At 42.0% G+C, this 18,580-nt stretch overlaps 1 protein-coding gene across 1 annotated transcript in view; it reads right to left on the reverse strand.

Moving 5' to 3' along the window:
- Positions 1-755: 755 nt before the first annotated feature.
- The window catches only part of LOC135216701 (uncharacterized), a gene marked incomplete in the record, with an annotated part of 37,293 nt that continues 19,468 nt past the window's right edge, over positions 756-18,580 (reverse strand). The window contains 2 exon segments of the mRNA XM_064252123.1: positions 756-6,220; positions 6,439-6,635. Of these exon segments, the coding sequence (XP_064108193.1) occupies positions 5,909-6,220; positions 6,439-6,635 (509 nt within the window).

The raw sequence follows: 18,580 nt of genomic DNA on the forward strand, positions 1-18,580 counted from the left end.
ATAAACTTTCTCAACATGCTATTAATTAACCACTTTAGCACTACGTATCTCTAACAAGCATCTACCACATTGCTCTAATCAGTTGGACCCAGCTGCTTGGGGCCTAAACCATCTATAAGGATGAAGAGTTCGGATGACCTGGACATATATGCCTTCTCCCCTTCCGGATGAACTGTAAGTACTAGTGAGCTGAATGAATGATGAACAAGAACATAATCTGTGAGGAGCTTCTTGAAGGTCACTGCCTTGGCCACTGCCAAGTTAATGATAAAGTTCAAGTACTAACCTACACCAAAAGAAGTGGGCTTGGTTTGCCAGTTGTCTGTTGATCTTGCTCATCTTCATGCTCTTTTTCTTTTCAAGTCTTGTTGTATTTTGCTCGTCTTGGTCACTCGCAAAGTTCTTCTCCCACATAACTATTAATTCAGGCAACATAACAGGGTTGCAATGAAACAAGCTTTGTAATTTTTTTTTTTACACCAATCCATTACTCACACCAGAAATGTGCTCCTCCCTCCCATACAAGTTCCTTTCTCATTCTTTCAACAAAAAGTGAAAACTACAGCAAGATGCAATAGAAATGGGCTGGGTGGAGCAAGCACAGTGATTTTCTGGAGCTTGACTGATCTTACCAGGATTTCCACACCACATATACAAGGCACACGATTAATGAATTCTACAAAAAAAAATTATTTTATATACATTACATAAAACATAGGGTATCGTCTAAAAAATTATATTTTAAGAAATTAACACTACATAAACATGGTATTCGTCAAAAAATAAAAATACATAACAACACCCATTTCGTGGAATAGGACACAACTGCTGGTCCCTTTAAAAATGCAGGTTGTGTACACAAATGAAAAAACTTCCATATTACAGAACTAAACAGTACTGTATCACAATGCAACAATCATGAACCACGAATTGCCAACACACTGTTACACATTACCCTCTGAAATAAAAAAAAAACAGGAATAAAATCATTTCCACCAATTCCAACTACAGTCAACCCCAGTATTCACGGGGGATAAGGAATACAACCACCAGCAAATAGCTAAAATCCACAAACACTTTAGATCCCTTCTAGAAGCATTTATAAGCTGCTTAATTTAGTAGTTCAAACACCAAATGTATACCTTAAACTACCATCCTACACAGAGTATACCTTAAACTATCATCTAAAACACTTTAATATTTTTATCATTTCAAAGCCATCTTACAACATTACCCTTAAAATATATGGCTTACAATTACCGTAAGTACTCGTGTAACACAAGATCTCGCATGTTGTGCGACCCCCAAATTTTCACCCTAAAACAATGATTTGATCATGTTTCTCTTGAAACATGCGAGTTCAATTTTTGAGACCAAATTACAATAGGCTAACAACTTTTCCTGTTGTTTTCTAGTTAGGCTAACCCCTTTTCCTCCATCTCTTTACCTATCCCATCTTCTAGTTAAGTTGAAAAGAGTAAAAGAGAAACCTAAATAGTCAGTAATGTTATACTTGTTGTGCAAACGCATATAGTCAGAAACAGCTGACCTGCTATGAACCAAATCTGATAACTACAGCGGCTTGCTTGCATTTCAACCATAGTATGATAGTAAAAAAATTACCGCAGTTATGTTACAAATGACGTTATAAAGAATAGGACTGATATATTTTTACGACTATATCCTTATTCTCTATTGAGAAAAGATCGGCAAGGGCATATACTGCTAAATTTAAGCTTCTAGTTGTAGCTAAAGCTGAGGAAAGAACGTTCATCTGCTAACGACTATCATCATGCATCAGCAACATGGAAACTTTGGTATAGCACCATCAAACTCGACTGTAAACAAAATTTGAGAGAAATGTGTTTTAATCAAAACTATTTGGCATGAAAGAGCTCATTTTACTGTGTTCACTCCGATAAAAGATAGATATGTAAAGCTTGTATTATTCTGATGAAATCAAGTGACAATATCGAACGCAATCTGTTGATTTTTTTACACAATAAACATGCCTTCAGCGCCATCTACTAACAAAATAAAAACCTAAATTTCGTTCACAACAATATAAATTTAAGTGATATTTTGACTTTAAAACACTTTGTATCTTTGTATAATGTAAAATTACCTAGTCCCATATCAACAGAGTATATTGAGATTCATTTACCCTAACTAGAAGCAAGGAAACCGCTCTGATTTGACTTCAATACAACAAAATAAACTTAACCTCGCAATCATCCTCAGCTGATTTCCAAACCAAAACATTGATTGCTACTTTTGTATTTTATAATACAATAGTAATAAGAAAATACATGCAATATTATTGGTTGCAGTGAAGTAAAGCATAACTTTTTAAAAGATCCATAGAAAAGATGCATATTCATTACGTGTTTGTATTTTATCAAACGATACTAGTATGTGAATATTACATACGCTAATTTTATATTTCATGTATGATGCGACCCCCTTAAAATTAGCTCCAAAATTAGGTCTTCAAAAGTTGCATGATATGCAAGTATATACGGTAACTTAATATTTAATACACATTAAAAAAATCCATACAGTGGAACTTTGGTTTTTGGACATAATCCGTTCCACAACCTCCCATGACAACTTAAACAATAGTTCCCATAAGGAATAATGTAAATACGTACAATTAATGTGTTCCAGACTCCCAAAAATATTAACAAAAAAGGCATTTTATAGAGAATAAACAGTTTTACATACAGAAAACAATGAGAAATAAATATAAATGACCAATGAAATAAATAAATGAACATTTAACATCACTCTTACCTTTATGGGGAACACCTGTTAGCATATGGAAGATAGAGAGGAGGGGAGAGGGAGGAGGACTAAAGGTATCAAGGAGCTATCTGGGACTACTTCTCTTCGTTTTTTTACTGGCACTATCTGAGGTTACTTCCCCTCTTTGTTTTTTACTGACACTAGGACCAGTTTGAGAATTACTGGACCCATGTCACACAACAAAACTGTCCAGAGACATTTGTTTCTGGCATTTCTTTAAAATTTGCCTAAAGTTAAGGGGGACGGCCGGCTAATGCCATTTTTTAAGGACAGGACTTTGATATTCATACCACTTAATAAGGTGACTTGGGACATCTCCAAACCACATATGATTTTCGCCTCTGACCTTCGGTTTTATGACACCAGGACGATTTATCCTGAAAATAACCATTTTTCAAATTCTATCTCCTCCCTTGATATTTAATATTAAGACCTGGGATTACTACCATATATAGACCTGATGTAGACCTCCAATCAAATGAAGTTTCTTTTTTTCTCAGTCATTTTTTTGCAAGATATGAATTTTTCATTAAAAGAAAATTTATAAAAAAAAAAATGAAACACAAATGGGCTCTATTTGATTGTTCTATAATTTCTTTCTAAGTCATATACCAAATTTCAATACTATAGCTTTAAAACTAAGAGAGAAGATAGAATTTGAAGGTCAATAAGTACGTTTTCCTTTGTATTTTTATAAAGACAATGTTAATAAACAATGATTATTATGAATGTATATTTCATTTTTGGGTATTAATAAACCCAAACTATGTTATTTATCATAATTTAATCATAAATGATGACCCCTTTGCTCATAAATCGTAGCCTGGGACACTGCGTCCGGCAAGACGGGGCACTCCTTCCTACGCAACTCTCTCTCTCTCCTTCACTAACTCGGTTCATTACAGCGAATTTTCTTCTTCTGTATGTTAGCGAGTACAGCGAATTTTCTTCTTCTGTATGTTAGCGAGATGTTTTCCTTGTATTTTCCTCTTTGGCATGATGAAATTCTTGCCAAAACAAAGATAAATAAACGTAAAAGCAAGAGAATGTCAAGAGGTGAAACTTGAATGTGTACTCTCTTTTTACAAAGGCAGTGTTAATAAATCATGATTATTATGAATTTCATATTCCTTTTTGGGTATTAAAAAATCAAAACTGTTATTTATCATAAATGACGATCCCTTTGCTCCAAGACGGGGGCGTTACTTACTACGCACCCCTCCCTCTCTCTCTTCACTAACTATGCTAATATCGCATATATTACGATATTATGTAATCATATTAGAGCGAGTTTTCTTTGTCCGTATGTTAGCGAGATGTTTTGCTTGTCTTTTCCTCATTGGCATGATGAAATTGTTGCTGAAACAAAGATAAACATATGTAAAAGCAAGCAAATGTCAGAGGTGAAACTCAAATGTGTACACTACATGAGGCTTGTGCTCGCACTGAAAAGTGATTGATAGCTGACTTCCCTTCTGCGACTCATGGAATCTCTACAGATGCCATTGCTCACAATTTATTTGACAATAATTATCAAAATTTACGATAACAGAAGAAATATTGCATTTTCTTGTACAGATCAATGTTTTTGGCTTATTAAATTACGTTTACTAATTATACTGTAACTACGAAAGTAATAGGAATTTTGACGAAATATTTCGTATACGTATTCTCCATTGCCATACGAAGCTCTATGAATTTTTTCATGACTGCATTTTTCGCCCTATACCCCCATATATAAGGGTTCCGGCCGGCCCCCCTTAAACATGACACTGTCATCAAACATGTTGGAGACACGGATTAAAACTTCGCTGGGGGGATGATAATTCTCCACAAAATTTTTTACATCATTCCACTTTGCAAACATGTCCTTAATCCCTGAAGTAGGCACATTATGTATGCCCATTCGTTTTCTGAATTTTTCAAACCACCCTCTGCTGGCCTTAAATTCCCTAACAGCAGCGCTTGTAGACATTTTCTCACTGAGATCGGCATGCAACTTCCTCCAACACTTTGCTACGAGTTCTATAATGTTTTTTGTTTTTTTACACAAGGGCTAGCACTTGGAACTTTCTTTTGCCCCATGATGGCTTATTTAGCAGTTGCACTTGAATAAAAAAAAAGCACAAATGCAGAGTACATAAAAGCAGAATGGGTCATGAAAGATGGGATGCTTTGTTTGGACGCTCAATAAGGGCCCCGTTCACGTACTGGGCCCCGAAAAGCGTTTCCGAGTGCATGAAAACTGAGGAGACGTACAATAACCAAGACGAAATTTTGTAGAAAAAAAAAAAAAGTCTACGAAAACCGAAACTTACGAAAAGAGAGGGAAACAAAAACCGTGGTTTGTTGTTTACATTAATATGTATTAATATTTGAAAATTAGTCAATAATTTTTTTTATCATAAAAAATGTATTTAGTCACAAACATAACATGAAAATACACATGAAAATACAGTAATCAGTGAATATTTCTCAAGAAAAATCTGCTAATTACTGAATTTTTTGTGAATAAGTCAGGGATAATTTCCACAGCAAAATCCACGAATACTGAACCGCAAATAGGCAGGGGTTGACTGTACCACCAAAGACATTACTTATTCCCAAAAATTTAGAGCCACAATATTCCTCACTGTCACTTCAGGATTCAGTCAACTTAACCAAATGCTGAAATTTCCTTAAGTGATCCTATTATAAACATGCATTTACTGTCTGGAAAGATAAAACTGACAACCACTTGGAAGAAAAATAAAACATTTTCCATCTGAGATGGTCAATTTTGCATTAAATTTCAGGTACTACACTGAAAACAAGGTAATTTGATGGATATCTTGTAGTAAAAATTAATAATAGCTTTTAAATATTTCATACTACAATGAAATCATTTTGAGAATCATTAAAACTATCAAACATGTGGCCAAATTTCTAATTTTATGCTCGAGACAAGTTTTTCTCAATACTCATGGACGTCTTCAAACATAAATACTATGTCTGAAAAAATTTCCTTCTACACTTACCAACCCATACCTGTCCATATATACAAAGGTAGACATAAAATACAATTTATGTACAGGATGAAGCATAATACTACAAAATACTGATATCACAAAAACGACAGCAACACTATGACTGTTGTGAACTGATGAAACAGTCTCCTTTTCCACTTCTTTGAAGGAACTTCCTCTGTTTCATCATTTGATTCATTGAACTTTGGAAGAAAAGGCATACCTATCTCCCCACCACCAAAAAATCCAAATACAGGGGTGTTTGGGAAGAATTTGCGGAATGCTTTTGTTTCAACGTTGTTATAATCAAACCATGGATTTCCTCTTCTTCGATACCAAGAAAAGCCACGCCCACAGCAAGTGAACATAAATGCTAAACTTTGGCCTTCTGGTAAACCACAGGACTTCAACTGAAAATAAGAAATCAAAAGAAACCAATGTGTTATAATCTTCTAAACATCACACAACATGACAACTATGGGACACTATAACATATACATACTGTATAATATAGAAAATTAGAAGCATCTGTGGTGAAAAGCTGTGCAAAAAAATGTCAACATCTTAAAACTTAACCAATTTCATACGTGCTTACAAAAGAAAACAAGGAAGAGAGAGAAAAACTTACCTGCTTCATGTAGTCATCCAAATTCTTGGGGTTTCCTACAGATTTAGGAATAATAACTGAAACAGCCATGACATTTGGTCCACACACAGCAATCCCTAAATTGCTTTGACTGGTTACTTTCCTTGGATCTTCCTTCCCACAGTCAAAACATTCTACTACACCTCCTCCAACAGCCATTTTGTAGTTTTGCCTGTGAATAAAAACTGAACTTACTGGAAATTTACAAACATCCACCCAGATATCTACATATAGTGTTTAAAAACAATTTTGTTTTATACACATCATCAAACACAATTTGTCTCAACCAATTAAAAATTAAAATCAAAGCCTTATCATATCTCTACCTTTTAACAAAAATTGCAATTTTTTAAAGTAAATTGTATTTTTCCTAACTATACAAACCTAGGTCCTTCCTTTATAATAGCAATTACTTAAGGCGAAGCCTGGACACGGCCGTTGAATTTTCAAACAATGAATTCTTGGACAAATTCTAGCGTAACCGATTCCCAACCTCTTGTGTTTTTAATGTCGAAGGATAGTCCACGAGTTCGCCAGCTCTCTTCGCCGATGCTAGGGCCAGCAGAAAGACAGTCTTGAGGGTCAGACTCTCAGAGTGGCTCATACGGGGCATGAGTCAAGCTCTGCAGTACGAGAGTCACATCCCACGCAGGAGGCCTGAGATCCCTTGGTGGGCAAGACCTCTCTTCATGAAGAGAGAAATCTCAAAGGAAGAAGAGATATGTTTCCCCTTCAGCTTGAGGACTAAGGCTAAGGCTGCCCTATAGCCCTTTACTGCTGAAACGGAGAGATTTTCTCGGCAAAGGTAGACTAGGAAGTCAGCAACCTGCTAAATATTGGCTCCGACCGGAGAGATATCCCGCCTATGACACCATCCACAGAAGACAACCCACTTTCCTTGGTAAACTACAGCAGAGGATTTCCTGAGGTATCCAGCCATCTCTGTCACTGGTCGAAGCGAAAAGCCTATTGCTCGTAAGAGATGGGTGGATAACCTCCAAGCGTGAAGACACAGGGACTCTACACACTACTGCAGCCAACAACTCCTCCAGGTGTGCGCCCCACCCCTCGTTCCATGCATCCGAGAACAGGAGCATGTCCGGAGGGGAAGTGGTCAGATCCACTCCTATCGTGAGGTTCCTGTCTTCCAGCCACCAATCCAGGTCCTCCCTTACTTCTTATGAGAGAGGAACAAGGAAAGACTGAGGATCTCGTGACTGGGACCAAAAGTTCCTGAGTCTCCATTGAAGAGACTGCAGGTGAAGACATCCGTGAGGGACCAGCTTCTCCAAGGACAACAGGTGACTGATCACGACTTGGCAAAGTCGAGCAGGTTGCTCCTGTCTTGACAGGAACAGCCGCACTACCTCTCTGAACTTGCTGATACGAGAGTCCGAGGGGAAGACTTTTGCTACTACCATTTCTATCAGCATGCCCAGGTACAATATCCTCTGCTTGGGTTCGAGATTGGACTTCTCCGGGTTTATCAGGATCCCTAGATTCTGACAACACTCAAGAAGTCAATCCCTGTCCTGTAGCAACTGTGAGTGGGAGCTCGCCAGAACCAGCCAATCGTCGAGATACCTCATGAGACGTATCCCGTTCGAATGTGCCCAAGCAGAGACCAGGTTGAACACTCGTGAACACCTGGGGAGCAGTCGACAGTCTGAAGCATAGTGCCTTGAACTGGTAGATCGTTTCCCCGAGGACAAAGTGGAGGTACTTGTGGGACGACCGGTGGACGGGTATTTGAAAATACACATCTTTTAGGTTTGCCGTAAGCATGAAGTCATTCTCCCTGATGGATGCCAACACTAATCGAGTTGTTTCCATCTTGAACCGAGTCTGGCAAACGAATCGGTTCAGGAGAGAAAGGTCTATGACTGGTCTCCAACACCACACACCAAAGCCTTCTCTATGAGAAAGACTCAGCTGTAAAATCCCGGAGACCCGTCCGACACAACTTCGATAGCACTCTTGTTCAGCATTGCTTGCACTTCTTGCAGCAATGCCTGGTGTTTTAAAGATTCCACTACATAGGATAGAATCCAGACTGGATGGTTGGTGAGGGGTGGTGGGGACTTGAAGGGAAGCAGATAGCCCTCCCGAAGGACATCTACTACCCAGGTCTCCGCTCCCTATTGCTGCCAAGTTGCCCAATGGCTCGATGGGCAGTCCCCCACCAACGACAGCAGCTGGGGAGGAACAATGGCCCTAGCGTTTCCCCTTGTTCTTCCTCTTCCCTTTCCTTCTTTGCCCTGACTGGAAATCAGTCTGAAAGGGGTGAGAGGACTCATCTTTGGAAGAGGAAGAAGAAGGCTGGGTCGTTCCTCTGGCTCCCTTCAAAGCAGAAGACTTCTTCAGGGCCGAGGAAGAGCTAGCCCGACTCAAAAGGTCTGGCCGCAGTAGAATGCGAAAGTGCAGATGCTTTTGCTACCGCCTGGTGAACAAGCCAGTACTTATCCTCGTCCCACCACTTGTCCACTGCAGCATCTACCTGCTCTCTATTAAAGAGAGAGGCAGAACCCAGCAACGGTCCGTTTTCTGGGTCGACCTGTGTTCGCCGGTGAAAAGGGATCCTGCTATCTACTTTTCCAGTATAAATAGTTTCTAAATATACCAGAGAAAAAAGCTAGCATTGCTATGCAGAGGTTACTACCCTCGCGCAAGCACCCAAAGGGCCTCGGGTATAAAGTTCGGGGCGTGTGAAAGCCACTATTCACAGGTCTCCTGCCATTTAGAGTCTTCCCTCTCAAAAACCTCCATATGAGGTGAGCCGAATCAATGGTCACACCTACATCGCCCTCGTACTACTACTGTTAATACCCGACGCGAGCGAACATCTGCTATCCTGTTAGACACCTTTTTTCAGAAGTGACGCGTTTTTTCTTGCTCGCTCTTTACCGCTTTTGGTTTGTGTTTGTGCGATGGCTTCTTCCGAGATGTCTCCTACACCTAAGTTGAGTACCCCAATTTATGTTTTTCCACATATTATGAAGTTGCGGACGTTTTATGGCCCATGGTCCCGTAGAAAGTATTGCAGGAGCACGGCGTCACCCCGCCATCTTGGGTACCGCGAGCGGGAACGCGTGGGTTGGGTACTATGTTTTGTTTATTTACATAATTCCAAATTTCATTTTATATTGACACCTAAGTACCCAATTCCTGTGTTTCTTATTATATATATTTTTTATTGTAGAATATGTTACAAGATAACGTTCACGCCCATGTCTTTTTCGGATACTATGACCACTAAGCTAAGACGTAAATCAGAGAAGGAGCTGTTAGCTTTTTCTTCCCTTAACTATGGGCGTACGCGGAATCTTGACATGTTTTTATAGTATTAGTATACAGGCGGTCCCCGGGTTACGACGGGTCCGGCTTACGACGTTCCAAGGTTATGACGCTTTTTCTTACATATTCATTGAAAAATCCGCCCTGGGTTACGACGCTTGTTCCGAGGTTACGACGCTGACGCTTCCGACGCTCCGAGTTTACAATGCCTTTAAAAAACACATACTATGATAAGATAAGAATCCTTTATAGTTTAGCACAGTTTCTCTCTCTCTCTCTCTCTCTCTCTCTCTCTCTCTCTCTCTCTCTCTCTCTCTCTCTCTCTCTCTCTCTCTATACGTACTACAAAGATGTATGTTTTTTAGTATGATAAATAAATGATTTACTATTTTCAAATATTAATATTAATTTATACAGCAATAATATCAATTCATTAAAGAAAATACCATAGTGAATTAGTAAGATTTTAGCTTATATTTAAAAAATTATGGAAGAATGAAGGAAATCCCAGTCTTCTTGAAGTAACTTCCAGTAACCTTTTCTCGAAATGCAGGTACTAAAACTGTCAGCTATATATCAAGTTCTGTGACAGCCATGAGGGGGAAGAGCTGGGGGAGAGCTGCAGTGTTGCAATCACGTGGTCCTGACTCCCCCCCCCCCCCTCTCTCTCTCTCTCTCTCTCTCTCTCCCTCTCTCTCTCTCTCTCTCGTCTCTCTCTCTCTCTCTCTCTCTCTCTCTCTCTCTCATTTACTGAGACTCGAGATTTTTTATGTACTTGTACTATTTGTTTTTAATACTTTCAAATAATAATAATAATAATAATAATAATAATAATAAAATAATAACTGTAATTACAAAATTCATATGTGATAGTATTTTTAAAGAAATACAATACGTACTAATCTATCCATGTCACTTTTAATTAAGGTTAACTCTCTCCTCCCTCTCTCTCTCTTTAACTCTCTCTCTCTCTCTCTCTCTCTCTCTCTCTCTCTCTCTCTCTCGCTGGAAGCGTTATAAACAGAGAGAGATAAACACACTCTCTCTCTCTCTCTCTTTTAACCGAGATGAAAGAATTTTTATGGTACTAGTATGTAAAATGTTTATTGATAATTTCAGTTATTTAATAATAATAATAATAATAATAATAATAATAATAATAATAATAATAATAATAATAATAATAAAACTTTAATTACAAAATTCATAATGGTCGTATTTTAAAGAGATGAAAATTACCTTTCCATTTCACTTGTAAGGATAATTCCTCTTTCTTAACTGAGATGAGAGAATTTTTATGGTAGATGCATGTGTTATTATATTTTCAAATAATAATAATAATAATAATGATAATAATAGAAGTAGTAATAATACTATAACTAATTTCAAAAGAAAATTCTTCCCTTTGTCTTTTTCTGTATCAATTTCCCCACCTCAACTCGAGTGACACTCAAGCTTAACAATGCCATACAATGGTCAACGAATTTAATGGTTTTATGTAATCTCTCTCCCTCTCTCTCTCTCTCTCTCTCGCTTCTCTTCCTCTCCTCGTCTTTTCTCCTCTCTTCTCTCTCTCTTCTCGCTCTACTCTTACTGAGATGAGATCCATTTTCATGGACGTGTATGTAAGAAGTTTATCATTAATATTTTCCAATAATAATACTGTAAGTACAAAATTCCTATCTGAGTATTTTAAATACAATAATCATTCCATTTCTCTCTTTTAAATACTGTAAGGACAACCTCTCTCTCTCTCTCTCTCTCTCTCTCTCTCTCTCTCTCTCTCAATCTCTCTCTCTCTCTCTCTCTCTCTCCACAAGATACTTGTCATACATTTGGTGTTTCTATTTCTTCCTTTTATCTCTCTCTCTCTCTTACTGAGATGAGATCATTTTCATGGACGTGTATGTAATAAGTTTATCATTAATATTTTCCAATAATAATACTATAAGTACAAAATTCCTATCTGAGTATTTTAAATACAATAATCATTCCATTTCTCTCTTTAAATACTGTAAGGACAACTCTCTCTCTCTCTCTCTCTCTCTCTCTCTCTCTCTCTATCTCTCTCTCTCTCTCTCTCTCCACAAGATACTTGTCATACATGTTTGGTGTTTCTATTTCTTCTTTTATCTCTCTCGCTCTCAGCAAAAGAATTGATAGACAGACAAACATAATTGCACAGTCCTCTCTCTCTCTCTCTTCTCTGGAGAAATATATGTATTTATGGGAGGGGGAAAAAGTTGCCTACAGACATTCATTTCAATCTATTGAAACCTAAGGAGTTATTTCTCTCTCTCTATCTCTCTCTTCTCTCTCTCTCTCTCTCTCTTGTATTTTAATGAAAATATACAGTAATTTGTGAATACACAATGTTGCACATGAAAAAAAGTAAATTAGTGATAATTTTAGAGATACGGCCCTAAGAAAAATTGCAAATTAGTAGTGAAATTTTCCTTGTGGACATGTTTTCAAGAACGTCGTTCCGGCTTACAACGATTTTCGGGTTACGACGCGTCTTAAGAACGGAACCCCCGTCGTAACCCGGGGACCGCCTGTATTACCATTATAGAAAGCAGGCCGTGTGCCCTGCAAAGTCGGAGATAGAGAGAGTTGCTTTATGGTGGTAATATTGTTTTTATCATTACCTAAATGTAGCCTATGGGACTTAGCGAGAGGGAGAGAGAGAGCTGGTGGCTCTTTTTTCTCCCCTTCTTTCTCCCTCTCTCTCTCTCACCAACGGAAGTTTTTCACAATTGCATATACTAGTATTTTACGTGAATAGATAGTTTAATTCACTGAAGAGGTTGAAGAGTTGCCACCAAAACAGTATAGTCCAGGTATTTTAATTAGAAAGGCTAACTGTACGTAACCGTCACTCCCATATAATTCCGAAAGGTATTAAAGCTCATTAATTGAAGGATCTATCCTCCTGATTACTCTGAAATGAATAAATTCGGTTTTAGTAGGTTTAGTTGAGGTCTGGGTTCTGATATTGAGCTTAGGGAGCAAGGTACTCTAAGAGATCACGCCCCTAGCAGCCTCGATCAATCAATCAATCCCGTACCGGTTACTTCTTATAGGTCATAGAACACTTTTGCAACTCTCCTATATTGACTCATTATTACTGTATGTTTGTTAGTCCATTATATAAAATATATCTCTGTACCATAAAGGTCTGGTTGGCATTAGTCTGGCCAAGCCTCCTTCGGTAGGCTATCCCTCTCGGTCGAGGCCCCCTTCTGGTCGTGAACCTACCAAAGTGAACCTTGGACCCAGTCTCTACCATCCTATAGTGGTAGCCTACGCCTCCGATAGGTGACCGCCCTAACCGATGTGTATACCAACGACGAGCCATAGGGCAGGTCGTTTTACCACTCTTACAAATGGTAGCCTACACATCGTCTATTGGGTGGCCACTCTAATCAGTAGCGATACCAACCACGACGGGCCATGGTTCCATCCACTCTACCCCTACTGGGGTAGCCTGCACGACCAGTTGGGTGGCCACCTATGATCAGGCAGGCAGCCAGACATCCATGTCCGACCACCACCAACCAACCGCCCCAACACCCCCATCCCCCATTCACTTATAGGCTTGGCTCAGCCGATCCATTATAACTCGCGGTACTAGCTCTCTTTCTGAGAGACGTCCTTTTGAGTTTCACATAAGTGAGGGGGTGGAGGTCAGGGACTGTGGGGGAGAGAGAGAGAGAGAGAGAGAGAGAGAGAGAGAGAGAGAGCGAGAGAGAGAGGAGAGAGAGACAGAGAGACGAGAGGAAAGAGATGGAAAGAGAGAGAGACTGGAAGGAGAGAGAGAGAGAGAGAGAGAGAGAGAGAGGAGGTAGGAGCAGGGGTGGCGAGTAAGGAATACGTAGCCCTGCGCTAGACTGCCGGAGCTCAGCCAATGGCGTACATAGCTCCGGCAGCTCGTATTTACTTACACACTCCGTGGTCTCTCTTACGTCCCCGTTAACAGTGGGATGGCGGTAAGCGGTTTATCCTCAACCCCTCCCGCCCCCGCCACCCCCCTTTTTCAAAGGAGTAAGCATCGTCAGACGTGGTCATCCCTTCTCCTGACTCGCTATCGGCAGTTCCACAGCTAACAGCTAGTACAAAAACTATTGAGACCTGAGTGTAGCCAAGGTTGGCAAAGTAGTACAGATATTAACTCTGGACCCTTGCGGTACTGACGGAGAGTGACTTACCCTCACATCCGCCGCCAGAGTTGTCCGATAAACCTACGGTTGATCGGTTTACGTTCTCGGGGTCTTAGTAGGCGCTTACACTTATGTGTAGCCCTCCGGTCCAGTCAGACTACAGAGTTGAGGTCCGCCCTCCTCATAGTCAGGCGGATATCGGAGAGTAGCTATCGGCGCCTGCCTGGAACCCGCGAACGCGACCTACAACGGACATGAAATTTAAAGACAATTTATTCAGTGAATTGCATGCCTATTGTTGTGGATTATGCATGCTCTTATCATTAAGACTGTGCAAGCACTGAATTATTCCCTAATGAGTATTTGTGAGCTTACCTAGTTTAAGTTCCATTTCCTCCTTAGGGGATGTTGCTCATTAATAATTTCCCTTACAGAAGGTGTGTTGCTTGGCGCAAGGGTGCTCCGCCTCCCTCAGCGATCCTGTGGGACACGAAGTATGCCGGTCCAACGCCAACTGCTCCATCTCTTTCGTAGCGGTGGAAGGGGAGTCACCCTACATGGTGTGGCACCCTGGAGCCTGCACCATTTGCTACGACATGGTGCTGGTTCTAGTTAATGACCAAGTAAGCACTTAACATCCGCCCCCCGCCCCCTTTTTCCCTTTTTGCTGAAATCCCTTGAGGAAAATTGTATTATACTTGCAATTTATATAATTAAAATAAGCCGTCTATGGTGGGAGTGTTAATTTTCCTTCCCTCTGGCAGACGGATGATGACAGCTGCCAGAAAGCCAAGACGGACTTGAGACACTGGGTCTCCGGGTATGGAAGGAACGCTCCGTCAGGATGCCCCTACGTCCTGGATGCCAGCCTGGAGACCCTTCTCTTCAAGAATTCGCCGTCGGCTTCAGTAGAGCCTAGTCTGGTGGTCCCCATCATCAATGCCATCCGGGAAGCAACAGGAACCCTCCCAGAGGATCAAGAGCTGGTGGGAGATGTGGCTGCCATCCGCATCCACACGGAACCCATGGTCCTGGGGGAGCAGGTAAGTGGCGAGGTAAGTGAGGCAGGTAGCCTCCTCAGTCCCACTCCTTCCTCTACCTCTTCCTTCTGGGGCTTTACTAGGTTCACCCCTACTACTTGGGACAGTGCTAGATCTGTCCGTCCCAAGGAAAAGACTATTATATCAAAATCCCTGCCCAAGGGATCAAAGCCGACTCCGCCAGCGGCGTCAAAGTTGTCTCCGGCCCCTAGGCCATCGACCTCTTTTGATAAGACGCCAGCTGCCAAGGATTCTCTCCCTGCAAAGGGATCGAGATCTAAGTCCGCTAAATCCAAGGCGGCGGAGTCCGGAGTTGACCATGACCTGCTACCTAACCTTTTGTTGTCGAAGGTTAGAGAAGCAGTCGATGAGCGATTCGACTCCTTGCGGCGTTCCTCCGGACCCAAGATCTCCAGCCAGTCAGTATCTGACATTGTGGCTGAACAGATAAAACCGATAAAGGAGATGATGTCGGGCCTCCTCCACTCCAGAGCTCCGGCGCTGGCCATGGGAGTTCCGGATGCCTTAAAACTCCCACCCTTTCACAAGAACAACCCATGGTGGTTTGTCATGCACACCCCATACGTGGATGGCAAACTGACCATTGAAGGGTGCAGCACCCAACCACTGGAGGACTTAGAGTTCCACCCAGAAGGTCTCCAGTTTCCCTTCATGGGATTCGCCAGACTAGCCGAGCACGCGCTAGTCAGGGTAGACAAGGTTCCTAAGGAGACGGTCATCTTTCCAAAGGAACAAGCCCAAGCTGTCTGGGCTCGTACTATGGCCGATTGGGAGTGCGTTAACACCAGGTTGACCCCTCACAAAGGCTCGTACACCATGTATGTGACGCCGGACCAAGTCCCGTCACCCTGCACCGACAAAGTGACGGAGTTAACCCTCCAAGCCATCACAGAGGAAAAGCCTCTCCCAGTCTTAAAAGAGCCAGAGGCTACCTCCCTCCTCCTCCCTGCCAGCAGGGAATTTTGGCAAGATGCTCCGGCCACTTTCACTGTCGGCAGGCTGGACCCAGACTATGCCTCAACACTGTTCTCCGGCAAGCTCCCTAAGCTTCCGGAGCACATGATAAAATCAGAATTTGAGGCCAGGACAAGACTGGCTAGATCTATCAACTCCGTTACCTCTATGGAGTTGGTAGCTTCTATATATAAGGATGAGCAAATCTTCCAGGTCTTGACAAAAAGTCTGTTACAGACTTATCAGTCGGACCTGTTCGACTTTGGCGCAGCAAGAAGGGCTTGCAGGAAGTACGTCCTAGCAGAGGCTTCTATTAGGCATGAGCCTAATAGATTAATCAAATCCTTGATCTGGGGAGATAAACTATTTCCTCAAGAAGAAGTAGATAATGCCTTGAGGGAGGCATCCAGAGCTAACCAAAGCCTCCGAGTCCATTGGGGTCTCCCCTTCAAACACAAGTTTGAAGCAACCGGACAGCAAGCCAGGGCAAAGAAGAGGCAAAGGAGGTTCATGCCCTACAAATCCGCTCGTCCTCAGCCAGTAGTCCAGGCAGTCCCATTTGCCCAAATGGCGAGGCCTTCAACATCAAACGCCCAGCCACAGCAACAATTTGTGCTGCTTCAGGCTCGACAAGGCCAGCAGCCCTCAACCTCTATGGCCATAATGGCCTCCCCCGCCTTCAACCCCGTCTACGAAGCCAGTGGTTCTTTTCGCGGCTACAACCGGCATGGCGGTAGCAGTAGACCCAGAGGCCACTCCCAGCTACGAAGCGGTTCAAGGGGCAGAGGGTTCCGAGGGGGCAGGGGATACAAACCTGCAACCAACCAGTGAAAGGCAGCAGGTAGGAGGGAGACTATACTTTTTTCAAGACCATTGGACCTTCAGTCCTTGGGCACACAGTATAATCTCCAAGGGCCTAGGATGGAAATGGAGGAAAGGTCCTCCGCCACCACCAGTAAACTTCTTCCAGACCCCAACAACGGACCTGGAAGAATATACCAAAGATCTCCTGCAAAAGAAGGCCATAAAGAGAGTAAGGAGCCTAAAATTTCAAGGACGTCTGTTCACTGTCCCAAAGAAGCACTCAGCCAAAAGAAGTGTCATTCTGGACTTGTCCAAACTCAATTCCTACATTCTTTGCGACAATTTCCACATGCTGACAGTATCGCAGGTGCGAACCTTACTTCCCCATGGGGCCATCACACCTCTATAGATCTTACAGACGCTTACTATCATGTTCTGATAGGAAGGAACTTCTCTCCATACCTAGGCTTCAGACTAGGCAACAGGGCTTACTCATTCAGTCATGCCATTCGGGCTCAACATTGCACCCAGAATACCTATTTACCAAGCTAGGAGAGACGATAGTCCAAGAACTCAGAACCAGGGGAGTAATGTTAGTAGCCTACCTGGGCGACTGGCTCATTTGGGCAGCCACCGTCGAGGATTGCCGCAGGTCAACAGCCAAAGTGATAGAACTCTTGGAGTTTCTAGGTTTTCAAATAAACAAGGAAAAATCTCGGCTGGAACCGGCTTCCCACTTTCATTGGTTGGGAATCCAATGGGACCTAGAAAAACACACGCTATCTCTCCCACCCAAAAAGGCCGAAGAGATAGCTACGGCTACAAAACACTTTCTCGGGAACAAAAAGGCCTCTCGCCATACCCAAGAGAGGATCCTTGGTTTGCTACAATTTGCGTCGGTAACAGACATCCTACTAAAAGCCAGATTGAAAGATATCAATTGTGTCTGGAGGAAGAGAGCCAACAACAATCTCAGAGACAAACTCTCAGTAATTCCACCCATACTAGCAAAGAGACTTCGCCCATGGTCAAAACACAAGAACCTAGCCAAGTCAGTGCCATTGCACTTCCCTCCCCCATCTCTGATGATTCACACAGCACAAGAAGGTTCAAGGGATATGGTCGAATATGTTCCGCCAGTTCCATATCAATGTGTTGGAAGTCATGGCAGTTTTCCTAACCCTAAAGAAACTAACTCCGGCCAGGAACAGCCACGTGAGGATAGTTTCAGACAGCCTAGTGGTGGTCCATTGCATAAACAGGGGAGGCTCCAGAGCAAGCAAGCTGAATCACGTACTGATCGCAACATTTGCCCTAGCAGTGAAGAAACATTGGCACCTGTCAGCAACTCATCTGGCAGGAGTCAGGAATGTGATCGCAGACGCTCTTTCCAGGACCGCTCCACTAGAATCAGAATGGTCTCTGGACAAGAGTTCATTCCTATGGATTCGCAATCAAATTCCAGGATTGCAAGTAGACTTATTCACAACAGAATCCAACCACAAGCTACCATGCTATGTGGCTCCCAACCTGGACCCTCGAGCCTACGCCACAGATGCGATGGCCATAAATTGGAACAACTGGCAGAAGATTTACCTGTTCCCTCAGGTGAATCTTCTGATGAAAGTGTTGCACAAACTACGTTCCTTCACAGGACAAGTAGCTCTAGTGGCCCCCAACTGGCCCAAAAGCAACTGGTTTCCGCTCCTCCTAGAGCTGAAGCTCCAACCCAGACGGATCCCTTGCCTGGAACTGACACAGGTTGTACAAACTCGAACTGTGTCAGCTTCCTCAAGAATTCTACAAACCCTAACTTTATGGACTTCATGAAGTTTGCGGCCCAAAAAGATA

The sequence above is a fragment of the Macrobrachium nipponense genome, chromosome 6 (assembly GCF_015104395.2).
Source record: "Macrobrachium nipponense isolate FS-2020 chromosome 6, ASM1510439v2, whole genome shotgun sequence".
Taxonomy (NCBI): Eukaryota; Metazoa; Arthropoda; class Malacostraca; order Decapoda; family Palaemonidae; genus Macrobrachium; species Macrobrachium nipponense.